This window comes from Enhydra lutris, unplaced genomic scaffold (assembly GCF_002288905.1).
Source record: "Enhydra lutris kenyoni isolate GAN:26980312 unplaced genomic scaffold, ASM228890v2 scaffoldscaffold13, whole genome shotgun sequence".
Taxonomy (NCBI): Eukaryota; Metazoa; Chordata; class Mammalia; order Carnivora; family Mustelidae; genus Enhydra; species Enhydra lutris.
Genome location: NW_019154097.1, coordinates 12,170,001 through 12,197,156, shown reverse-complemented (window position 1 = coordinate 12,197,156; position 27,156 = coordinate 12,170,001). Strand labels below are relative to the sequence as shown.

The 27,156-nt window shown below is 35.5% G+C and overlaps 1 protein-coding gene across 1 annotated transcript in view; it reads right to left on the bottom strand.

Annotated features, from left to right (window-relative positions):
- Positions 1-623: 623 nt before the first annotated feature.
- The window catches only part of LOC111146264 (structural maintenance of chromosomes 2), a 58,502-nt gene continuing 31,969 nt past the window's right edge, over positions 624-27,156 (bottom strand). The window contains exons 16-25 of the mRNA XM_022501739.1: positions 26,065-26,200; positions 23,557-23,681; positions 19,710-19,903; positions 18,576-18,719; positions 15,044-15,238; positions 12,981-13,181; positions 10,838-10,954; positions 7,649-7,809; positions 3,847-3,994; positions 624-2,799 (exon numbers count right to left, since the gene is read on the bottom strand). Of these exons, the coding sequence (XP_022357447.1) occupies positions 2,641-2,799; positions 3,847-3,994; positions 7,649-7,809; positions 10,838-10,954; positions 12,981-13,181; positions 15,044-15,238; positions 18,576-18,719; positions 19,710-19,903; positions 23,557-23,681; positions 26,065-26,200 (1,580 nt within the window). The 3' untranslated portion in view covers positions 624-2,640. The remainder of the gene's footprint in view (positions 2,800-3,846; positions 3,995-7,648; positions 7,810-10,837; positions 10,955-12,980; positions 13,182-15,043; positions 15,239-18,575; positions 18,720-19,709; positions 19,904-23,556; positions 23,682-26,064; positions 26,201-27,156) is intronic.

The following is a 27,156-nucleotide window of genomic DNA, read 5'->3' as shown; positions in this document are numbered from 1 at the left end:
TATAAAAACACAAACACAAACCACGCAGTTACCCATAAATCAAAAAACAAGGTATACCTGTACATAAAAAGAATTATAGACCATGGCCAAACGGGGTTTAATCTAGGAATACCAGATTAAATAGGTGTAATATTAAAAAATCAAGTAATATAATTCATAACACATAGTTACATGATCGTATCATCAATGCAAAAAAAAAGCAATGAAAATGCAATAACCCATCCGTGACAAAACTGATCAAACTAGGAATAGATGGAAAAGTCTTTACCTTGATAAAGAATATAAACCAAAAGCCTAAAGCTAACATTTTACTTAGGTAGTGAAAGACAGAATGCTTTCCTCCGAATTCTACAGAAAAGGCAAATATGCTGGCTCTCATTATTACTCTTAAACAACATGAGGCTGGAACTTCAAGACAGCGCAGTTAAGAAAAGTAAATAAAATGCACACAAATCAAAAAGGAAGAAAACTCGCCCCAAATTGCAGGTGACATGATTGTGGAAGCAGATGGACTATTCGATTACTTCACCGTATCAGAAGAGGGAATCTCGAGTTTTTGCTTTTGCTGTTGTTAGTGTACCTGAAATGCCCAAACAAACCAAACCAAAGGAATTCTTTTTAAATGTCTGACATTCTTCCTAAAATAATTTTCTCACATCGTGCATACTGCTCATCCAGATAGGTCTTAAATTATGTACGATAAACACAAATATTCAAACTGTCAGAAGGGTAAATACTGTATATTCTGGAGACCAGCTACCAAGATTGGTATCTTGGCTCTGCTTTGAAGTAACTGTACTGTCACTGTGGACAAGTTTCTTAATTTCTCTGCTCAATTCAATTTCCTCAATTATATAATGCTGATCAACAGTACCCACCTAAAATGTGAAAACATGTGCAAATGAGAATAGCATCTGATGTACAAAAGAGCTCAGTAAATGTTAGTTACTCCTATTATTGCGGATGTGAGAAATAAATGTCTCCGGTTCCCCTTCATGTCTTCTTCTAATCAAAGAATATGAACAACATGACACAAAAATTCAATGTTTGAGGAATTTCATCCAAGAGCAAGATTACATATGACAAAAATTAGGGAAGCAAGCAAACAAACTTTGTAGTAAAGGAAATTAGTTCATATGGCAAAATATTCAACCCCACAAGTTATTTATAAAGTCCTAGTTAAAACAGCAATGAAGTACCATTTTGTAACTAGCAAATCAGAAATACTAAAACTAATAGCTAGTGCTGATTAGGCTGTGGTCAACAGGTACGTGATCTTGCTGAAAGTGTGAACTGAGAGAAATGTCCGGGCAGACAGTCTGCAATACATTTGAGAGTAAATTAAAAAAACTCCTGTCTCTTACATGTGGTATTAGACTTCCTATAATTCAGCATTTATAGCTTTGTCTCCCTCTCCTCCCACAGTGGACAAGAACTAATTCCAGATTCAATCCTTTCCTATGTTTCCCATTATATCAGTTACCTGGATGTTATCTGACATGAGAAGAAAGGATGAGAAATGTTAAAGCCAAGGCCAAGAACTAAAAGCATATATAGGTGAAGGATAACTAGAGGAACTAAGACTCAAGTATCAAGAAGGATGTGAGGCAAAATAACATACTCAAGATCAGACTAGATCATGTGAGAGCTTTCAAGACTCAAAGTTTAGAGACACTATTCTGGTGATGTACCTAGAGATAACAGGAACTATGTACAGTAATCTTACGGTGATTGGTAGTGCTTCTTTTGAGTTCTTACAGGAAATTCAACCTTTTGAATTAAAAAGCAGAAGACACTAAGACATAATCAACAAATTTTGAGTTCTTTTGGTAAAACAGATGGATCTATTTATAAATGTATCAGAATGAAGGAAAAATAAATACATTCTCATTCACCAATAGATTGTTACTGATTGGACTTTGAAAACATGAGGAGACTTCAGATAAAGGTGGAGGGCAGCATGCAAAAGACCTTCTCCCAGGCTTCTATTAAAAAGTGGTAAAGACTTTAAAAACTTAAGATTGCACACACCAGTTACTAAGCATACAAAAACATGATAACCAAACATCGCTAAGTCTAAATCACTGAGTCTAAATCAGGGCTCTGGCATTGTACCTTCAAAGAGCCACAAACAGCTCGTGCATGCCTAATAGCTTCTTTTATGTTCCCTCTGTTGGTCCAGATACTTGCTTTTATAAGTCTTCCTCACCTAAATTACTTTCTTAACAACAGAAAACACACTAATATTACCGTAGGAATTAACTAATTAAAAGCTGACTATCAGCTATATTTATCTTCTAATTTCATCTGTTGCTTTGTATTTTTGATTTTGCAAACAGAATTTACCACCAACCAGGTTATCTCAGGCTCCCCCATATATATATATATATATATAAAAGAATTCTGTAATAAAAATGCATTTGAGGACATGCATAAAATCAAAATCACCAGTAACTGGACGACAGTTAAACTAATTGAGAGGAATCTACGTATTTATAAGTGATTACATAAAGGAAGAGAAGATATGGGTTAAGTAACAACATTACATTTTTACACAAATAAGTAAAGCCCAAGTTCTTTATGTTTAAAATATAGGTCAAGGTGAAGGAGTAAATTTGTTCTTTTAACTTCCAGATGTGGTCATTTGGGTCCTTTTGCCTTGGATGTGGTTTCCTTCGGAATCTTTCCATTTTGACATTGAGTAAATCTGGTTACTGTAGAAACACCATCCACAAACTTGGTTTTGAAAAGGACATTTGCATTGTTGAACATACCCTCCTTTAGTGACACCACAATGAACTTAAGGGAAAAAGGGAAAAAAAGAAAGCATATAAGATACTTTTTGTAATGTGAAGAAATGCACTCTTATTTTTATTCTGGGGTTAAGAACTTTCTGGAGATATTCTGATTTTGTTATTTCTTCCAAAGCTTAGCTTGAAGCAAATGCACCCATCCTCAACTGCAAGTGAAAAGTAGTTCTAATCCTGGGCACCTAGATGAATTCTAGCTTTCTATATCTGGGTTTTAAGAGTCTCTTAATTTGACTTTGAGTGCTTCATTACCCAGGTTTACTACTTCCTACTGGTGACTGCTTGTTGCTGTCCTCCGCAGCTGGCATCACTGTTTCGTTGCTAACTCTAAATGCCCTGGTGAAATATCTTTCTCTGTGATATTTTAAGAATATCAAAGAAGGCTACAAGTTCCTACAAGCACTACCACTAGCTCAAATGGAACATTTACAAAATTAAGAAAAGGTACCATTCACTGTTACCTGCTAAAAAGACTACAGTAATACTACAGTCTGCGGTAACTATGATAAGTGAAGCCCCCCCGAGTCGTACGTTGCATTATCTGTATAACCGTATGTGGCAGCCCCAGTGCCTGCAGCAACAGTTCCATAAAAACAAACTATTCCTAAAGGGGCTTTTCTCTATTTCTTTTCTTCTATTTCATCAGGAAAAATGATGAGTACTCCCATCGGGTACCACAGGATTTTCTGATTTCCTAAAACGGTCTTGCTTTGATTGTGTATCCTAGGACAGTTAGCTAGAGAAAATAATATTAACCATAAATTAATTCCAAATTATGAAAAACTTAGATTCTCCTTCATGGTACAGTCAACAATGGTAATGCCTGGCTCCCTCTTGAATAGGAAACCAAACCTTTTTTTCCTTCAATATCCACTTGAATGGAAGTATATGTAAATATTCAGTATATATTTTAAAGAGATACACAATGCTTTAATATTTCTCAACCCTAAATATCTTAGTGTTGGCCATTGCTAAAGAACAGTTTTAGAAGAACAAATACTAAAACTGTCACAGAGACATTTTTTCTGGTTCTTACCTGGGAATGTGTGAAATGAGTACGCAGCATCTGTCCAATATTCTGGGTGTGAGAAAGATCCAAGGCTGCATCCACCTCATCCAGGATATAAATTGGAGCAGGTTTGAAGAGGAGCATGGACAATATTAATGACAAAGCTACTAACGACCTGCAAAAAAAGACCAAAAGAGAAGTTCTCAAAACGTGACTTTACCACTCTTTACCAAAACACTGAAGCAAATTTGCTCTCCTCTTACTATTGAATAGTGCAGGCTTAACTGAAGTTTCAAACGTCAACACTTAAGTTTTTTAAACTGGTTCTTTTATTTTAGCTTTTCCTTTCTTCTCTTCAAAGAGTTTTATTTTGAACAGGTTTATATTCTTCCCAATCAAAGAATCGGGATAAATGGCACTTCTCCTTAAGGAAAGATGGTAAGTATTTTCTTTCCTTCCCCAATTGCTGTTAGATGCCTAGGTAGCAGGGGAGTGAAGGCTATATACTTACTGGTTAAGACAACAGCTATTGTCTTGTTGAAACTGTAACGGGTGTAGGTGCCTCTTTCAAACTTTCACTATGCAAGCAGTTAGGAGTATACATATACACACACGCACACACCAATATCCATTTTCTACTGGCACCATTTAAGAGTAAGTTGTATAGATTATGGCCCATTACTTCCCAGTGTGAGAAGTTCAAACAATTACTATGTGATGCTTAATTTTGTATGTCAACTTAGCTGGATCACGAAGTACTCAAATATTTGACTAAACTTTATTTCTCGGTTTGTCTGTGAGGGTATTTCTCGGTGAAATCTGCATGTGAACTGGAATACACAGTAAAGCAGTTTACCCTCTCCAATGTGGGTGGACACCACACTCCCTGCCAAAGGACTCAATAGTAAGAAAGGCAGAGGAAAGAATTAGTTCTTTCCTGCCTCATTACTTGAGCTGGGACATGGATATTCAGCCTCAGTGTTCCTGGTTCTCAGGCCTTCAAACCCAGACTGAATTACACCACTGGCCCTCCTGGGTTTCTAGCTTGCAGATAACAAATTGTGGGACTTTTCAGCCTCCACAGTAAGATGAGCCAATTCCTTATTAAAAAAGAATCTCTTCATACACATACACACCCTACTGGTTCTGTTTCTCCAGAGAACCCTAATAATACACCTTACTTAAAATTTATAGTTAGTCAGACTCTATAGGTCCTCTTCAGTTCTCTCCTAGCTAACCATCCCCTGTAACTGTACCTTGTTTTGTTCTAATCTGGCATGAAGAATCATAATTCTTATATTTTTTTCTTAAAAAAAAAAAGTTTTTTTCAATGTTTAAGGTGAAACCGAAATTTCTAGCAAAGGCAATGAATGAAACAGTGCAATAAAAAATAGTGAGACTGACAGCTACCACCATAGAGGGGAGCTGAGGTCATTCAACCAACCTAAAATTATTTTTCCTTGGCTTTCTCTGTGCCAAATGCTTAAGATGCTGAGTTTCCTTTCAAACTTATCTTTCAGAAAAAAAAGAAACAACTCACAAGAGTTAAACTATTGTGCTGGATATACATCTAAAATAATGGTATATATGTAGAAATAATTTCATATCATCATAATTATGGAAATAATTTTCAGGTCCCAATAAAAGAAGCATACATTTTAGGTGTTCCTCTAAACTTTTTCTAGGACTTCAGCAAAAAAAAAGTTAGATACTGGGATCTGAACTACGGAATTCAATTTTAACAGTCACCAGAAGGTGTTTTATGCTGTTAAAATATTTAGGGATCTTAATCATAATGAAATAAATCAAGGGACCACTACTCTAATCATAAAAATGACAAAGGTTTTCACAAGAAAAATGAACAGGTCTTAGTATTTTCTACATACATTAAGAGTTACATGATGGCATCATAGGGCACATGAGAACAATTTAAGGACTAGAATTGCACATCCTCAAGGGGAAAAATACAAAGTAACTAACCATCTTTAATTATGTGAATACCCACAATTTCTCTCTCAGGAGGTTTTAATTATTTGGCTCTCTGCAGCAGGTGAGGAGTTAGGCCAATGACTTAAGTTTCTCTTTAGTATGCTCACTGTCTGAATCACTGTGCAAGGCTTGGAAAAACTTCCCTGAAGCCTAGAACATGCTATTTTCAACACAATTCATTCCTTTATGTAGATCCAAGTTTTCTTCTGGTATCCTTTTCCTTTCACCTGAAAACTTTAACTTGCACAGTTCTGCTGGGATCAAACTCCTTCAGCTTTTGTTTTTCTGAAAAAAATATATTGACTTCAATTTGAAGAATATTTTGATTAGACAGAATTCTTGGTTGACATGTTTCTCTTTTAGCACTTTCTAGATGTTGTTCCGGATTTCTGGCCTGCATAATTTTTGACAATAAGCCTGAAGTCATTTTTATCTTTGTTCCTTGCCATGTAATGTCTCTTTACCTCTGGCTGTTTTAAGATTTTTCTAATCACTGGCATATAAAAACCACAATTTCATATAATATACTCTGCTATATAATTGTATGTGTGGAGGAGGGGAGGGGCAGGGGATGTGTTTATCCTACTAAGGATTCACAGAAACGAAGATTGTGGGTTTACAGAACTCATCAAATTGGGAAAATCTGGGGTAACTATTTCAAGTATTTTTCTGTTTTGCCTCTTCCTCTGTTTTTGGAGCTCCAAATACATGTATGTTAGTTGGCTTGATGGTCAGTGAAGCTCTATTTTTAGAGTTTTCTGTTTCTCAGTTTAGCTTTAATAGTTTCTATTTTCTGTGTCTTCAAAGTCATTTAGGTTTCTTTTACACTGTCTAATCTGTTAATGTCATGTGGTGAACTTTGACTTCTGGGCATATTTTTTATCTCCAGAAATTCTAATAGGTTCTTTTTTTCCTGTTAATTCTTGGAAATAATTAACATAATTCTGTAACTTCCTTGTCTTTTATTTTTATCACCTGTCATTTCTAGGTCTCTTTCCATCAAATATTTTTTCTTTAGGCTATGAGCCACATTTTCTTGATTTCTGTCCAGTACTTTTTATCAGATGGCAGATACTGTGTTATGTTAGTCTCAAGGTACATGAGGATCAGCTTGCTCTCTTCAAGGTATGTGATGCACTCTGCTGTGTGCAGTGTTCCTTTCACCTCAGGGACAGTACAGACTGAATGCTAAGTTGGGGCCTCCCAAAATTCTGTTTCTTTAATTTAGTGAGACCACTTTAGTGAGGCTTTGTGTAGATTCCCCTCAGTGCACTTGCAAACCAGAAACTTCTCCTACAGAGAAAGCTGGGATGAACACTGAGCTCAGCACTTTTGTTTCACTGCACTCAGGTATCATATTCATTTCCCAAAGTCTAAAAACAACAGTTTTTCATATATTTTATCTAGTTTTCTAATCACTTATCCTTATTTCTCCTTTGTTGCCTACTATCTTAAAGGTTTATTTATTTCAGAGAGAGCATGCACATGCACGCAAGCAGGGGAAGAGGGAGAGAATCTCAAGGAGACTTCCCGCTGAGCATGGAGCCCAACTCGAGGCTCAATCCCATGACCCCGAGATCGTGACCTGATCCAATCAAGAGTTGGACGCTCAACCAACTGAGCCATCCAGGTGCCCCATTGCCTACTACATTAATCAAAAGTTCTTAAAAACAAACAAGCAAACAAACAAAAAACCTGCATTCTTACAAATTAAGCTCTTAAATTCTACATGTAAAGATTACCTACCAATTTTCAATTTTGTTTAGCTTAACTCTGAACAGATGGATTATAATAAAGTAAGAGGAATGAGAAATTGTAGTCCTGCAAAGGGATTACTCACCTCTGACCACCACTAAGTTCAGTTAGGTTTTCTTTCCAAGTATTTCCTAAAGCAACCTTGAACTCCAGACCATCCAATACAGTTTGCCCCTCTGGTGGTGCAAGCATAGCATTAGCACCAGGCAAAAGAGTAGAAAAAATAGACCCAAAGTCCTTGTTCACCTGGATTAAAACAAACAAACAAACAAAAAGATTATTCTTGGAAAGCCTTCTATAATATTTTAATCAAATGTTGGTAAGTGGATCTTCAATCTGTATCTGTTACTAACTCAGGTTTTGACATATTATAGCCCATATGACAAATCTGGCCATGCCCATTCATTTATATATTGTCTATGGCTGTTAGCACTAAAATAGTAGTCTAGTAATTACAACAGAGACTATATGGCTCACAAAGCCAGAAATATTTATTACCTGCCCCTTTACAGAAAAAATTTACTAAACTCTGCTCTAACTTCCAATGGGAACTAAAGGCTATACTTCTAACTCTACCCTGAAATTCTGACTTTTGTAAGCTGTATTATAGGAATCTTCAGAGACACACAACTATAGGACAGGAGACTCAAGCTGCAGTTGGGAGAGGCAGAAATAAAAAATTCTTTTTGGCATTAACATATTCTTTTATAAAACTTGTTTCAGTTAACCTTAAAAAGCCTTAGATCAAGGCGAAGTCTAGGAAAAAAAGAAGCATGAAATCAAACCACCAGATCTGGTCAAGGTGTCAAATGATCCTTTTCTGTAGGCTTCTTCTTAGCCAAAGAAGTTGTCAAAAGACAGGAACAGGACTGGACCCCAATAGAAAAAGGCTAAAGAAAATGTTTGGCTTATCTCCATCAAGCCACAGTAGATTACCTAGAGATTTAGGGTCAATATTTAATGGTAACTGGGTAATTTTTGTGCATACACATTTGATCAATGATTTAAGAATTTGGTCATTTGTCTTTGAATATATAACTAATAATCTTAGAATTCAGCAAATTTGAATGTGTGTATACACAGGCACAAATCCATGAGGATCTGACCATCACGTTCTCTAGAGAAATCTCCAAATTCAAGTCCATGAATATTTGTGCTAATGAAGAGATCTAGATACATAAAATCAGAATATACAGATTTATTAAGGAATATAGTTTTAAGAGCAATTGCACACATGCTGAGTAACATCCTACACCAAGTTAATAGGTTGTAGTTTTATCTGGGGTAGATTTCTAAAGTTAGGTGAGGTTCATCACAATGGAGAGGACCACTGTCTTTTTTGGGATGATAAAGACAGCAAAGTATTTATGAATACCTTTGGTTCTTTTTAATTTTTTGGCCAGGCAATAGAAAAGCACTAAACGGAGGATTCAAACAGTGGACTAGTACTAAACCCTGAACATGACTATGGATCCCATGGGCAAATTCCTCCAAAGGGTACGACAAACATATCAGTTAATGGGCAGAGATGAATACAGTCCTATACAAGACAAAAAATGCACTACATTCATTGACAGATATAAGGGTGAAATGTAATCAAATTCTGAAAATCCAATATGGTTAAGAAGGAAACAGAAAAATAAACACAGCCAATGCTGTAACTACTCTGGCTTTCTGAATCCAGTGTGCTAGAAGCCAGAAGGAAATATAAAATGCTGATAATAACACTACTTACCTCAATAGGTTATTGTGAGGATTAAATGAGAAAATATGAGAATAGTACCTGTCATATAATAAACACTCAATAAATTTACCTGCTTTGACAGAACCTTGGAAATTGGGGGAACATCAACTTAAAGGATAAATTAGTATTTGTACTAAATCCAGGAACCATGGGGAAAAAAAAAAAAACAAGAGACAAAACCTTTCAGATCCAGTGTTAAATCCACATTTATACAAGAATAACGGGACCAACTTTTTGCATGCATTTTAAAAAAGCAACCACCAAAGGGAGATGGAACACGGAAAATTAAGTTATAAAGTAGTAACAACAAGGTGACTGAAAAGGATAATTGTGCTGCCATTACTGAAAATGAAGTTTTCAGAATTCTGATAATTACAGAATTAAAAAAGCAAAAAAGCAAGATGCCCAATTAAATCGTAGAGGCACAGAATTGTTAAAGTACCAAACAGCACAGTAACTATGTTTGGAATCTCTTGGCTGAGGCTTTTGCTACGATAGATACAGGAAAACTTCCACGTAAGAGGCTAAGGAATTATCCTAAAGGAGACAAATACATGCAGCCAGGGAAGCAGAAATAATGGTCTAGAATCTTGAAATCTGCCAAAGTTGTCATAATACAAAATAAAAAAGGTACTTGGGATTTTGCTGAATGACAGTCCAGTGAAAGAATTCTAAACTTCCTTGCTTACTGCCCAATTTTTTTAAGGGCAACAAGGGTGACAGCAGTTAGAAACTAAAGGCAATTTTAACTTTGATTCTATTTTAGGAAAAGAGAATTCCAGTTTTTCCACCTTGGGCTATATGATCTTAGGCTATTTCAACTTCCTAATAAGCTTTGATTTTTTTCATCTGTAAAACATGGATGGTTAACTATCAGTTATAGGATTATTAACATACAAAATGCTTTGCTAAAAATGTATAGAATGCATAATTACAAATTCTGAAATGTAATTAATAACTTTTAATTGGTAAATATGCCAATCTTGTTAGAGAAATGTTCTGAGAAGGAGTATTTGACCTCTGTCAGCCTGGGCAAGAGAAACCAGGAAGTTAGAACCAAAGGGGGCTGTCCTTGGGAGATGCTTTCCAACAATTAGAGCTTCCCCAGTGCAAAACTGAAACTGCTTCCAGCTTCAAGCAGTGGGGTATGGCAGATATTGGACAGACTCTAAGGTTTCAGACAAATGGTATCTCCTTTGACAGTAACATAGACATGGAAACAAGGTTAAGAATGAAAAATAAAGAAATCTAGAAAGTTAGAAATTTAACCTAGGAACCAGTCTACTCTGAAGTAGACTGTCAGAGTAAGAGTATGATGGAGGGACACAAACTTACCTTTGCAAATCGGTACCAGTCAAGTCCAAAAGGACAGATGGATTTAAAAGTCTAGAAGGTTTTAACTAAGGCATGAGTGCGTACTTCATTCAAACATAAATCAGCCATTTTAAATTCATCTCCATGTATAAACCTGACAATATTCTTCATCCATGCCTCATATAAAATAAATGATAATATTTTTGGTTCAAATACCTTCTGCCAAGCAATATTTAGGGCTTGGTTTTTCTTCTGGTCAAGGTCTTCTATAGTTGCAAGGATTTTGGATTTGTCATTTTCTACGATTCTCTTCTTCTTCATCAAGTCATTATACTAGTAAGATAAAAAGCACACTTAAAGGAAAAATATAAAATTTTCTTTACATTCTAGAATTCAGTCAGGAAAAGAGGTTTAATTTTTATATATTAATTTTATAATATTTTATATATATATATATTTTATATATATATATAAATATATACTCCTGTTTACCAGAAAAATAAACTGTATTAAGAGTAAACCAAATCATGAAGAAAGTAGTAAATATATCACCTATAGGTAAAATTTAGTTGCTATTATTGAGAATTTATAGGACAAGCTAAATATTTTGATTCCTGTAATACTTCCACCAGATCTTTCTAGCAGCCAAGATAAAAAAGGAAGTGTGTCATATGTATAAACTCAAAAGTAGCCCTGGCATGCTTTCCTCTTAAGGTCAGTCTAAGCAGTGACACGTAAGTTCAATTCCTCATCATGATATATGAGTCCTACATAATTCAGCCCTTATCTCTGACTTTTTGGAATCCCACTCCTCACCCTGATCCAGCCCTGATCCTGGTCTTTTTTTCAGTTCCTTGAACATAATAAGCTCATTACAGCCTTCCAGCCCATGCATTGTTCTCTCTTCCCAGAATGCTCTTTCTCTGTATCTGACATAATTGGTGCCTCAAATTTCAGCTCAAACATCAAATCTTCAGAGTGGTCTTTTCCTGGTTAATGTAGTAACTCACTGAAAAAAAACTGAGGGAGGCTGCAGAGGGATAATTACACCTTGAGTAGCAGCAGAACTTTCTAAAAGTTGTCTTAACTCATTTCTCCTCAGAGCCTAAAGGAGGCTCCAAATTCTTCCTTAAAAATTCCAGTCAGTCCTGCTCGCTCCCTTGCTTCCTCTCTGCTTTATGCCCAAGCTCCTAAAACCTCTCTACAATTTTCTCTTATTCCTTGCATAATTCCATGTAGTTTCTTATTTGGACAGACACAAAATACAACAAAAAAGGCCATCTTACTTAACAATAAAGCTTTCCCTCTGGTAAGGAAATGGAGTTGGAGAATTCTTTTAAAAAATATTAGACCAGTTATCCTTATCTAATAAAAGCAAACAAGTGAATAAGTTTCATGATGATAGGCAGTTCAAATTCAGACCGAAGATTTTCTCCCACAAATATGGCATATATTGCAAAGCTTTAATGGAGAAATAAAAATCAGCTGGAACATTTTATAGATAGGCTAATAATGCTCATGTTGTGATCTATTTGGTATCTAACACAATATAGATTCTTTGTAGATACTAATGTCAATAACAATTACCAAAAAAAAACCCATTATGGCAAAACTTCTTAAAAGTAATTGAGTTCATAAGCATTACCACTTTTAGAGACCTCTCATAACTCTGTGATACAAACTCAAACAGAATTTTGCAAAATTAAAGAAGGTATAGGGCATAATATAAAATTACTCAGAGGGCTTTCCTATAGAGCTGCCAAGAATACAGACAGCTTTCCCCTGTGGATTTTTCTTTTAACATGGCAGACAGAGAGGTTTTGTCAGGGGTGGGGACATGGATAACATTTATCAAGTAAGTGAGCATTAAAAAGAGAAGATGCTGCTGGACATACAGATTAGTAGAGGAGTGCTTATGCATATAACACTATTAGTCATTACTTATGTAATTCTATTATGCCCTAGAGTCAAAAGGAAGACAACAGCTTGGAATGACTGATAAGGAGGCAGATAGCAGAGTACACCTTATTTTTTAAAGCCCTTTCAAGGCAAGTGAAAGAAAGGTTAGAAAGTAAGAAGTTAACCAGAACAGAAAGTATAGTTTTTATTTACACCAAGAATAAGAAAAGGGTAGAATATGTTCATGGCAAAACCAATAGAAAAGTTATATACAACAGAATATATAAATAATTGATGATGCAAAACAATGAAATAAGAAAAGAAATGAAAAGGGGAAAACAGAAATTAATTTAGTATGAAGGGCATCAAGAAAAAGAGTTCCTCCAGTAACTACTGCTGGGGTCAGAGAGAGCCATCAAAGCTACTCAGATGGCCAGACAGTCAAAGGAAAAGGCCTTACCCGCTCTTCAGCTTCTGTCAGAACATTCATAGCTCTCATGTTGACATTTCTCCCCAGTTTCTCCTTCATTTCTTGCAACTTCTGAAGTCTCTGACCAGCTTCTTTGGGGTTGTTGGTTTTGAAATCATAGGCACTATTAGGTTGCCCAAAGAGGTGTTTCTCTGTATTAATCCAGTCATAGTCTTTCAGCATTTTAGAGACCTAGCCACAGAGGTTAATAGAAGCATCTATCATTGTTTACAAATAGATATTTAAAAACCAGTTTCTTGGGGGTGCCTGGCTGGCTCAGTTGATTGAGCCTCTGACTCTTGGTTTTGACTCAGATCATGATCTCAGGGTCTTGGGCTCCAAACTCAGCAGGGAGTCGGCTTGAGGATTCTCTCCCTCTCCCTCACCCCTCCCTGTGCTCATGCTCTCACATAAATCTTTAAAAAACCGCCCTAAACATTGACTCTATTCCCTTAGCCACTCTCTTTTGACAAGGCATAGAAATGTACTTTATATACTATAAATAGTTAAAAATTTTAAATTATAGTGCTTAAGGAAGACTTTCTTCTACTAAAATTGTTTAAGGTTGGTTGGTAGAATCTAATCCTTGTCAATTTATTTATCCTTACTAATTCCATGGGTAGTCTCACCTCCAGGCTCCAAAGATGATCATTTCCAATCTGCCTTCCCTGCTGATCCGTAAGCTCTATGAAGGCATTCTGGGTACGTGTTGCTTATCCTTATCTTTAGTGCCTGGCCTACTATCTGATACTAATTGGTATGCAATAAATACTTGGTAAACTACATACTTCAAAAATTCCTTAACTTTTTAGCAGTTCCACTTGTGAATCTCCTTTTCACTTCCTTAACTATATAAATAAAATCCCCCAACAATCACCACTACTGGCATTTTCAATTATAAAAAATTATTAACAGTAATATTAACATTGGTAATATTTCAGTGAATCCACTAATACCAGCCTACCAGGCTAATGGAAATCAGTAATAACAAAATATTAGGATATTAATGATGTGACTATGAAAAAATACATATTTTTTAAACTAAGTCATGAGGGGTGGCTGGATGGCACAATCGTTAAGTGTCTGCCTTCAGCTCAGGTTTTGATCCGAGGGTCCTGGGATCGAGCCCCACATTGGGCTGCCTGCTCAGTGGGGAGCCTGTTTCTCCCTCTCCTGCTCCCCTGCTTGTGTTCCCTCTCTTGCTGTATCCCTTTCTGTCATATACATAAAATCTTTAGTAAAAATTTGAAAAATATACTAAGTCATGCACCTGACCCGGCACACATGGCTTTTTCAGAGGGTGGGGTGACTGTTCTGTATGTTCTAACTTTTTTGAAGTTAAATCTCTTCTACTTTTAAGGTGCTAAAGAAGATTTAAAAGGCAACAAACTGTTCAACATTCATTAGAAAACATGCAAGGTGAATTACTAAGATTTCATGGGTGCAGCCTCTTAATCAAGTAATGAGTTTCTGCAAAAGCATGTATTCTCTTTAAAGTATTTAAGACACTGTGTTACATAGAAGGAAGAAACTTTTAAAGAGTGACCAAAAAAATGGAGATAACCTTAAAAAGATAGCTGCTTAGCAAAACATCAGATTTCAGATGAGGCTGCAAAACTGACAATACTGATCCTCACAAAGACATCCGGAAGCCAATTAAGTCCTCATTTTAGAAGTTGCCTGTATATATATTTTGGTGAGTTTTTAATTCGTTTTGAAATAAGGTAAATAATATATATTATCACTACTAATATAGTAATAGTTCTATGAATATTTGGGGATTAAAAAACAGTCAGTTCCATGGGAGACCACTATTTGGTAAAAACATCTTGCAGGTAGGGATAAGTACCTGAAATTTAGAAACAAAATATTTATGCCATTTGGTGAAAATGAACGTCGCTGAGAAGCTGTTTAAATAGCTGTAAGCATCAAAATTCTGTTACACAGCAGTTCTGCCATTTACACTGAATTCTTCATTGAGCAGTTTACCAGAATATTTCAACAACTCAGAAGCAAAAATCTGATTATGGGTAAAAATAAACAATACAACATGCCTTTGCAGCAGCATCTTCAGCTTCCCGTTTATGTTTGCTGATGTTGTGGTCCAGTTCCTTAATTTTAAGCTGAGAATCATTGTTTTGTTCCTTATGTGTTGCTACTTCAGCATATTTAGCTTTAATTACGTGGTCTTGGGCTGTTATCACTTCTTTTTGCTTGGTCACCTCTTCTTGAGCTTTATTTGCAGACTCCTGAAACATAATTTGAAGACAACATATAGCAAAGTAATATGGATGTATTTTTAGTTTATTAAAAGATCATCTAACAAACTTTTAGGTAATTGGGATTGTGATTACAGGCAGATGGCCACCTAACCCTCTACATATTATATCCCTGTTAAAATGACTAATCTACATACGGGAGAAAACTTGTTCTACCAGTAGTAATAAGGTGTGATGCAGTGTTCATTCTGGAAGCAAAAAAGTTTCTACTGGATACAGCTTAGTTGGGATCAACTTGCAGGGGGGAGGAGGGACTATAGGAATCTAACTTTTGAAGTCTCAGAAAAGTGGCATTTTTTGGTAGTTAACAAGAAGATATGACAGATCCCCATACATCATTTACCAGGAGGGGGAGAATGTTGGCTGGGGCTTTCTACTTTTCCCTTCAATAGATATAAGCCATATTTACCAGTGACAATTGAAGGTAATAATGTTTGGTTCTAGCACAGGGGTCAAAAGAGAAAAATAAGAGAAACTTTTTTGAACAGATAGGTCTGTAGCACAAAGAAAAACTTTTTTGCTTTGACTTTTATTATCCCCCTACTTTCCATGGTTGAAGCTATTCTATCTCCAAAGTGGTAATTTTAACTGCAATTCAGTCTGTCACCAAACCCTTCCCCCAGAAACCCCTTTGCTTCATTCTAGATCTTAAAAGAACTCTCAGAAATGTCTAAACCAAAAAAACCTAGTTCAACTCATATATAGGTAAAAACCTAAGTAGGACAATCTGCTACATGCCTCTAAGGAAGAATGGTTATTCAAGATGAAATGCACAAATAAGGGCACCTGAGTGGCTCAGGGGGTTGGCCCTCTGCCTTCGGCTCAGATCATGATCTCTGGGTCCTGGGATCAAGCCCCACATCGGGTTCTCTGCTCAGCGGGGAGCCTGCTTTCCCCTCTTTCTCTCCCTGCCTCTCTGCCTACTTATGATCTCTCTCTGTCAAATAAATAAGTAAAATCTTAAAAAAAAAAAAACACAAATAAAAAATTTAGTGACTTTTTATTCATGCTCATTAGGAAATGATCATTTTGAGCAACAAAAATAATATTATACTTAGGTTATTGAATGTGCTCAACGTGCTTTAATTTCCTTATAATGTTTAATCTGTGTCATTAGAGGTCTTTTGAGGAAGGAAAATAAATCATGGCATTCATATAAAAACCTAAAGGTATTTTAGCTTTTTGAAACCTTTGAAGAACAACAAAAGAAAGTGAAAAATACACTGGTGATATTAACCAAAGGGAAAAATAATAGACACGGGTTTATTAACTAACACCATATCTAAAAAAACATGTTTATGAAGATTCTCTCATGCCTACAGGTTAAAAATTGCATTGCAGGGGTATCTGAGTGGCTAAGTAGATTAAGCGTCTGCCTTCAGCTCAGACTTCCCACTCAATGGGAGCCGTGGGGAGCCCTGCTTTTCCCTCTCCTCTGCAGCTACCCCTGCTTATGCTTGCTCTCTCTCAAATAATAAATCTTAAAAAAAAATTGCATTGCAGTTTTTACTAGTTTAGTCTTTTTTTATAAGAAATCTGTCACTAAGGTTGAACAGAAATGAAATTTTCGTTTTGTCTAATTAGTTAGCAGGCAATTTCTTTACATAGCCTCCTGGGAGTGTCCTTTGATACTCTTATCAACGAAAGGAAAACAATTTAGAATGCAGAGCCTGAAAGAACCACCATTTTATACTTTTCCATAAAGAGAAATGGAAATAGGTACATGTTCTGACTGACTTTATTTAGACTGAGAATGGAGTAGCTAATTTATTTTCACATTTATCTTTAGAAACATGTATCTAATTTTTAAAAAAATTCTATAACATGATGTCCATGAAAGACAGCAGAAAATATGGAGGGATAAAATGAAAAAATGAGATTAAGACAAATCAGAAAAAAAGTAGATACTTTTAAAAACTAAAATTTACTTTGGAGGCAAAATAGCAACTGAAGAGAAACTAGAAAATTTAATAAGCAACACAAAAACACAAAGCTGAGAAGCATTTTGATCTCTTAATTTCAAAAAAGAATAAAAACCGTTATTCTATTGATTTGTCAAGGTGTTAAAAACAAACAAAAAAAAAATTTGAATTTAGTCATGAAGAGAATGAAGAGGAAAGGCCTACTTTCCAAAACACCATATGCTGCAATTAAAACAATCATTTCAAAGGAAAAACATACAAGAAAATAGAGAGGTAGACGACACAAGGCAGGCAAAAACCCCACAGTGAAGATCAACTGAATGAAACTCCCTTTTTGAAAACTACCTACACTCAGTTAACATGAAAATCAAGGATATCATTTACCAACAGTATCAACAGCAACATAATTGAAAAATCCAGCAACATGGTGACTACCGTCCGTGATACTGTACTGTACATTTAAAAGTTGCTGAGAGAGTAGATGGTAAAAGTTCTCATCAGAAGGGAAAAAAACTCCTAACTGTGTGGTGGTGGATGTCAACTAGACTCACTGGGGTGGTCATTTTGCAATATATACAAATAAATCATTAGGCTGTATCCTTGAAACTAATACCTATCAATTATACCTCAATATGAAACAAAACAATTCAAAGTCAAAATCAAAGAAAGGGGGACAAGAGAGTAGCCAATATTCATGACGGACAATCGCTAATAAAGACCTACCCACTATGAATTTGCGGGTGACAGAATATCATGTGAAATCCCCTCAGCCCTAAATCCATCCTTTACTTCCCCGCTTCTGATATCAGAACATTTCTCCCCCACCAGCATCAACTGTAGTAAGCCCCTCCAGTAAAGGATACTGTAGGGAAACTGTAGAAAGAGGCTTACATCCCAGTTCTGGCATGCTTTTCTCAAAGGTAAGTTTGTCAGTGCCAGGGCCAGCAGCTCCCATGGCTGCCCTGACAACCAGAAGAGGGAAAAGGGGAGCAGGGCTCTGCAGCATGTTCACATGGCCAACTTCCCCTGACATCCCATGTGGCATTTCCCTATGGATGGCTTCACCGCGTCAGCAAACTTCACCACCAGGGGGCCACAGTTTTGTCTTCTCTAACTAGATCTGGTTTTCAGCCCTACAGATACAATGAGGCTCTTTGCCAAATTTGTTCCTTCCATGGATGCACTTGCTCAGCCCTTTGGGTGGTAATGGCTATTCCCCATATCTGCTGTTTCTATGATCACTTAGCATTCTCCCTACTCTTTAGTGATCAATCCCACACCATTCCAAACTCCTACGGTAGTCATTTTTTTATTTACACTTTGCCTATTTGAATTACACGTAGTTTTTGTCTTGCTATTTCTCCAATATGGTGAGTAAACTTTACCTTGTTTTTAGCCACCTCAGCTGCCATTACTTCAATCTGTACTTCATAGGATTTGATAGCTTCATTTACAGCTTCAAGTTGTTGCTTATAGGATGCATGCTCTCTCTTGAGCTCTTCCAGCTCCAGAGTGATAGCTTCAACTTCCTGTAAGAAACCATTACCTACACATTCAACAGGCTATTACTGAAAAATGAATATATACATGTCAATAAAATCAGTAAGATTCTCATGCAGGTAAGACCCACAGCTTAGTTATTCAACTATCAAACCACATGTAAACTGTTTCCCCTGAAGACGGAAGGAGAAAGGGAATTTATTTTCCTACATTAAAAAAAAAAAAGACAAATGTATGTAGTTTTTACAAGGTCAAAGAACTTAGCATAAACTATTTCCTTTATCCTTTTAGTCCTACAGAGATAAATACAGAATTCTACATAAGAGATAAATTAGCAGAGGAAAAGCCTTTTTTAAAACATAATTACTCAATGTCGGAAAAAAAAGTTTCTCAATTTTCTTCTTTTCCATTATACCGTTTAGTTTGTTAGAAGATACTCTGTGCAGGTATTTAGTGACAGAATAGGAGGAAAGTAGATTTAAATAAAAGTGTCTAGAAAAGTGATTCAGAGCACAGCCTTCGGAGATAGAAAAAGCTAGGTTCAAGTTCCAGCTTTGGCACTATCCAAAAGATAAAAGCAGTTATCACCCCCATCTACAACTGAATGGCACTTTGTAAATGTAACATGCTTTGTATTGTATCCATCTTTCACAGTATCCATTCAGAGATGATCACCAAATTAGAAAGGTCACCACTCAAGCCAACATGACTTAGCTCTACTACAGGATACAAGCTTTTGGTCCACTCTTAAGTGAAGCATTTACAAAAAGGCAATTTTGCTCTTTCTCTAAAATTAGCAAGACAATACAACCCATCCTTACAATTAGGACCCTACATTACAAGGCTTTCAGCAAAATGTCTTTTGACTTAGAATATGAATAATTTATTTCCCAAAGAAGCACAGTGTGCTTTTAGATGTTGTGGTGAATACTGATGAGTAAGGCCAGCAAAAAAGCTCTACCACCTTCAGGTCTATATTAACAATAAAAGATTGGTTCCACTTCAAGAAAGGTTATTACCTGTTGTTTTTCTTTCATTTTCTTACTAGAAGCATCTGCTTTCGTTTTGGCAAAATCCAGTTTTTCCTGAGCATCCTTCAGTTCTCGCTCTCTTTCAGCCTCTGCATTTTTCATTTTATTCTCCAATACTTCATATTTTTCTTCTGCTTTTTTCTGGATTTCTTTGGTGTTTTTTAAGGTCTCCTCACTTTCCTCTGCATCATAAAGTAGGCAAATGTGGCTAAATGAGGTCCTTCAACTATTAGAAGTTATAGATAATGGTTTATAAAAGCCTTATAAATTCACCTTTTAATAGGAGAAATGGCCTGAAAAACTGGAGGTTAAAATTTTAAAAAATAAACTGTTCCAACCTTATTCTAGAAATGTTATGTTGAAATACAGATCCTATCTGGTCCAGGATCAGATGGCTTTACTGGTGAATTCTACCAAACACTCAAAGATTTAATACCTACCCTTGAAGTCTTTGAAAAAAACAGAAGAGGAGGGCACACTTCGAAACTCATAAGGCCACTATTACCCTGATATCAAAACCAGACAAGAATACTGAGGTGGGGAATTACATCCTAATAAACCGTGATGAACCCAGACACAAAAACCTTCAGCAAATATTAGCAAACTGAACTAAACGATACATTAAAAGGATAATACACCATGATGAACTGGAATATATCCCAAGGATGCAAGGCTGGTTTAACATTTGCAGTCAATGTGCTACACCATATTAACCAAATGAAGGATAAAGAGCATGTTTTCAACAGACACAGAAAAAGCATTAGACCAATTTCAACATCCATTTATGACAAAACTCAACAAAGTGGTTATAAATGAAATGTATCTCATCATAAAAAAAGCCATCAAGACAAGCCCACAGCTAACATTGTATTGAATACTGAGAAGCTGAAAGTTTTTCTTCTAAGATCAGAAACAAAACAGTTGGTTGGACGACTGCCTTCGTCGTCCTGGAGTCATGATCCTGGAGTCCCGGGATCGAGTCCCGCATCGGGCTCCCGGCTCCGCGGGGAGTCTGCTTCTCTCTCTGACCTTCTCCTCGCTCATGCTCTCTCTCACTGTCTCTCTCTCAAATAAATAAAAAATAAAATATTTAAAAAAAAAAAAAAAAGAAGGACTCTTGCCATTTTTCATCAACATAGTACTAGAAGACTTACTCAGAGCAATAAGGTGAAAGAAACAAACAAAGGCATCCATATTAGAAAGGAGTTAAACTATCTCTATTTGCAGATGACATATTATATACAGAAAATCCTAGACTCCAATAAAAAACTGTCAGAATAGACATATTCAAAAAAGTTGTAGGATACAAAAATCAATGTACAAAAATCTGTTTCTATGTACTAATAATGAACTGTCAGAGAAATTAAGAGAACAATCCTACTTATAATTACATCAAAAAGAAAAAAGTACCTAGGAATAAATTTAACCTAGGAGGTAGAAAGACACATACACAGAAAACTGTAACTCACTGATAAAAGAAATTGAAGAAGACACAAATAAATGGAAAGATATGCTGTACTCATGGATTGGGAGGATACTGTTAAAATGTCTGTTATTACCTAAAGCAATCCGCAGATTTGTTGAAATCCTTATCAAAATTTTAATGGCATTTTTTCAAACAATCCTAAAATCTGTATGGAATCATAAAAGATTCTGAGTAGCCAAAGCTATCTTGAGAAAAAACAAGGGTGGAGACATCATACTTCCTGATTTAAACTATAATACAAAGCTATAGTAATCAAAACAGTATGGAATTAGCATTAAAAACAGACACATCAGTCAATGAACAAAACAGAGCCCAGGAATAAACCCATGCATGTATGGTCAATTAATTTATGACAAAGGAGCCAAGAATATACAATGAAGAAGGGGCACTTTCTTCAATAAATGGTGCTAGGAAAACTGGACAGCCACATGCAAAAGAATGAAACTGGACCACTTCCTTATACTACACATAAAATTTTACTCAAAATAGATTAAAGACTTGAATGTAAGACCTGAAACCATAAAACTCCTAGAAGAAAATGTAAGTGATAAGCTCCCTGGCACTGGTCTTAGCAGTGATTTTCTTTGGATTTCACACTAAAAGCAAACACAACAGAAGCAAAGATAAGTGGACAATATCAAACTAAAAAGCAAGAGTAAAAAAACCCATCAATAAAAGGCAACCTAATGAAGGAGAGAAAATATGTGCACATCACTTATCGATAAGGGGTTAATATCCCAAATACATAAAGAACCCATACAACTCAAAAGAAAAAGTCAAAGTCTGATTAAAAAATGGGTACAGTATCTGAATACACACTTTTCTACAGAAGACCTAGTCAATAGTTGCATGAAAAGATACTAACATCACTAAGCATCAGGGAAATAAAAATCCTAACTATAATGAGATACCATCTCATACCTATTAGAAGGGCTATTATCCAAAAACAAGAAATAGGGCTCCCTGGGTGGCTCAGTGGGTTAAGCCTCTGCCTTCAGCTCAGGTCATGATCTCAGGGTCCTGGGAGCAAGCCCCACATCGGGCTCTCTGCTCTGCTCCCCCTCTCTGCCTGCCTCTCTGCCTACTTGTGATCTCTCTTTCTCTGTCAAATAAATAAAAACTTAAAAAAAAAAAAAAAACACAAGAAATAACAAGCGTTGGAGAGGACATGGAGAAAAAGGAACACTCACGCACTGCTAGTGGGAATGCAGACTGGCGCGGCAACATCGGAAAACAGTATGGAGGTTCCTCAAATAATTAAAAAATCAGTATGATCTAAATAAAAGTTCCACTTCTGGGTATTTGAAGAAAACAAAACACTAACTCAAAAAAATATATATATGCACCCCGGTGGTCACTGCAGCATTATTTATAATAGCCAAGATATGGAAACAACCTAAGCACCCACCCATGGATGAACGGATCAAGATAATGTATGCATGTAATATACAATAGAATATTATTCAGCCATAAAAAAGAAAACCTTGCCATTTGCAACAATATGGATGGACCTTGAAGGCATTATGCTAAGTGAAAAAAAGAGAAGTACAAAATCACTTACATATGGAATCTTAACCAATTTTTAAAAAAGCCTAGCTAACGCATACAGAGAACAGATGAAAGGTTGGCAGAGGTTGGGGGGGGGGGGGGACAAAATGGGCTAATTTTTACTTTTATAAAAAGGGAAGAAATCTATTAGTGGGAATATTGACCTAAAGAATGAGAAAAACTAAAACTACCATATACAATTAAGTTCTAATTAAGTATAGGACAAGTTCTTAAAATTAGAGGTAGAGACGGCTATAAAGTGAATTACGTCAAACATTTAAAATTTCCGTTTAACAAAAATACTATAAGTAAAGTTAAAAGACAAGCACATAAACCAAAAGATTTTCGTAATGCAGATAATCTACAGGAAATCAGAACATACAAGCATACAGAAATACAAGCATAACAGAAACAAACCATAACAACTCAAAAGAAAAATGGGGAAAAGAAAGAAAATTCAGAGAAGTAGAAACCAAAAGGTCCAAGGTCCAAGGAACATACACAGATCCCAAGCTTCACCAGCGAATCAAGGATCTGCAAGTTAAAATACTAATGAGCTATCCCTTCAGAACAATCAGATTGGAGATATTTTAGTCTTTTGAGAAAAGAAAGGATTTGGAGAAATGAGAACTTTCATAGGTCACTGGTGGAAATGTACACTGCTACAAATGGGCAGAACTTGGCAATATAATAATAATATCTAATAATAAAAGTATTTAGAGTGATTAATTCAAATACATATATAATAAAGAGATCTAAAATATCTAAAGTAAGGTTAAGCACAGAATGTTTTTATCTTACCAATGATTTTTTTAAGAGCATCTAATTCTTCTTGTTGCTGATGATACGAGCTTTGCTGGAGCTTGGTTTGTAATAAATCTGCCTCCTCAGTTTTCAGTTCCCACTGCTGTTTTAGTTGGCGATACCTTAGAAACAGAGAAATTTACAATAAATGATCACAACTTTTCTGATATTTGAGATATGCATTTAAACTACAGGCGCCTACCTAAAATAAGCTCACAATATAAACAATATAAGATACCACTGATTACAAGAATAGCTTTGATGACTCATGTTTTTGAGGCATCAAATTCATCAAAGGTCACTGAAGGTAAAGCACTCTGACCAATATTGATAATAACTATTTACAGAAATACTCTTAATTTTAGAAAACACTAAAAGTAACCTTGGAATAAATAGGTTCCCTTAAAAATGGTCTCTCCTACTGATCCTTACCAAGAAAAACTCCACCCTAGCTCCCCACCAAAAAAAACACATTAAATGTAACCACCACACAAAATTTCAAAAATCTGGTTATCAATTCCCATTTTCAATTATTACACATAGTTCCCCTAAATTTTGTAATGAGACCAACAGTTCAAAAAGGTACAGTACTTAAACATTACAGTGCGCTCTTCTTGCAAATCCTAAAATTTTAGCCTATTTCTAGCTGCTGAGAATTCTTTCTTTGGAAGGTATTTAGCTAATTCAGCTGCAGTGAAATTTCAAGCTGTAATAAATTCACAAAGAAGTTTGGCACTAGAAATTCATGAGGTCTGAGGAAAAAGGAAGGAAGCAACTTATAAAACATAAATACTCCCTAGAGTATTCTTGCCTGAGAATGCTTGACAGCAATTAAAGCCATAATTTTCAAGCCATTTCTCAATTCATTTTAAAAACGTGGAGTGCAGAAATTTGAAAGAAGTTAGAAGCTATTTTCCTAATATGGTCCATGAAAGAATGGCTTTAAGACCTTTCCACTTTCATATTTTAAAAGTAGGCTCCATGCTCTGCATGGAGCCTAACGCAGGGCTTGAACTCAAAATCTTCAGATCAAGACCTGAGCTGAAATCAAGTCAGATGCTTAACTGACTCAGGCACCCAGGTGCCTCCCACTCTCATTATTTTTAAGAATCTATTTCCTTTCCTTGACCTCAATGCCACAATCAGTCCAAAAGACAATTCTGCAAAATAACTTTATCCACCAGTATTGGATCATTTAACAGTCCCAAGCAAAATACAACTACAAACTCACTGCTTTGCCAAAGCTTCCACAGATCTCAGTAACTCCCATCTTTTTCACAGAGAAAAGTTCATTCACTTCTTGGCAATTTATGTTAATGAAGGTAAAAGCAGACTTTACATGTATATGTTTGAAAGTGGGCATTTTGATAAAATTTCTATCTTAGAATGATTATGACCATCTCTTCCATATGTATAGTAGTCCAAAAAAGTTTTGGCACTATTCCAAGCTTTGGTAATTCAGAAGATGAATGCTTAAAATGTACAAATATATATATACTACATATATATATATTTCTAGTTTGTTAGCATATATATTTTAACCTTTATTCAGTATTGTGAATTCTGAATAAAATCTTTGGTTTTAACTGTTCCCATTTGTCATCTTCAGAGAGACTAGAAAAACTTAAAAACATTCAAATAATGTACTTTTTAAGTTTCTGGCATTTTTCCTCTCTTTGGAGTTAGCATTATCTAATGTTTTACCAATTTAACTCTTTTTATTGTTTTCCCAGCTATATATATGAAAACAAGAAGGAAGAGATTTATCTGTTTGGTTTACTGCTACATTCCCACTCCCAAAAGAGTACTTGGCAAACAGGAGGCACTCAGTAGTAAAAAACATTAACTGACCAAAAAAAAAAGTTACATTAAATAGCATGATCCCAATTGCAAAAAAATAAAAATATGTATCTACCCATATCATACACAAACAGAAGTAATGTTGAGAAGCACACATGCATACCCATATCCACACCATACAGAAGAAACACTGTAAGGAAATACTTTAATTTTAACAGTGTCTTTCTGACATGAACTTATTTACTTCCTCAGTAGGCAACCCAGCGATCTTTATTATCTATAGGACTGCCACAAGCTGCTAAAGTTGGCATCCGAAATGATGCTATACTGTTCATAATTTAAACCAAGGACTCCAGTATCCTCTGGTATCAATCTCCAGAGTATCTATGGATTTTCCCACCAATCCCAGTAAAATGTAAACAGTATATCTCAACAGGGAAAGAAAAATATATGGCTGTTTTTTTTTCTTCCTTTTGTTTAATTAGCTTTCCCTATTTCCTTACAAGAAAGACATTATTTTTATCAGAAAAAGTAAAAAACTGATATCAAGTTATCAACTCATAATTTATTCAAATAAAAGCAAGGATATTATGAAAAAAGGCAGAAGTTGTATTCCTTTAGATAAAATTATTTCATTTTCTACCATGGGAGTCTTTGACCAAAAAGAACACACAGAAATATAACTTAATCTGACAAAAGTCTTACTTTTCAGCTGTATTTTTAAGACCTGCTAATTCCTCATCTAGAGTCTGTAGCTTATTCTCCTTGATTCTCAGTTCATCTTGAACATCTTTGAGTTCTTGAAACTTGGTTAAAATAGAAGCTGCCTGGGATCGAGCACCTGATAGAAATAAATTGTAACAGGCCTTAGACATTAAGTTACTGCATATTTAGTAGACAAAAACTTTCTAAGAATTATACTTGAAAAGATTCAATAGTCAATCTTTTATAGTAAAGATACAGAACTCATTTTATCATTAGAATCTCAGGGCATACATACTTGATAAGAAGATACTTCTAAGCAGAGTTGATACAGAATTGATTTTATCATTAGAATCTTGGGACATAGATACTTGATAAGAAAATACTTGTAAGCAGATGTGATAGATTGTTTATTCAAAATAATCACTGCCCCTTCCTACTGGGCCCATTCCTCTCAGGGCCATTTTCCTCTCCAGTATCGGCTGAGCCATGTGGTTTGCTCTGACCAATGAAATGGAAAATGTGCCTCTTTTGAAAGTAAGCTTTAAAAGACAGCACATAATTCACCATTTGTTTTCCCTCTCCCCTGAGAAAAGCATGTTCAAAGTAGGGACTATTTTTCCCTCAGCCTGGGTTCCAGAAAGAGAGTAACAATGAACAAAGAGATAAATGACCTACAGGTAAAGTAGCATAATTATGGTACTCATTATAAGTGACTGAGATTTGGGGGCTATTTTTTACCACATTCTAACCTGGCCTAAACTTTGATATAGCAGAGGAAGCAGAGGAAATTCGTTTCACTTTACAAGCAACTATAATTGTCTGACAATAATAGGTTGAGTTATGTTGGCAAGAAAACTCTAGGTTTGATGGGAGAATGCAAAGGTCAATTAGCAATGCTATATGAGCACTTTGGTAAGATGATACAGGGATATTTTTGCCATCCCTAAAGTAGGAACTTCAAGAACATCCAAATCAATGAAATCTAAAATGTTTCTTATATTTTATATATTTAAAAATATATCATCTCTCTTTATCCTCCAATTATAGATACTAATCCTCTTATTGTATATACTGGAACTCATTTCACAGCTA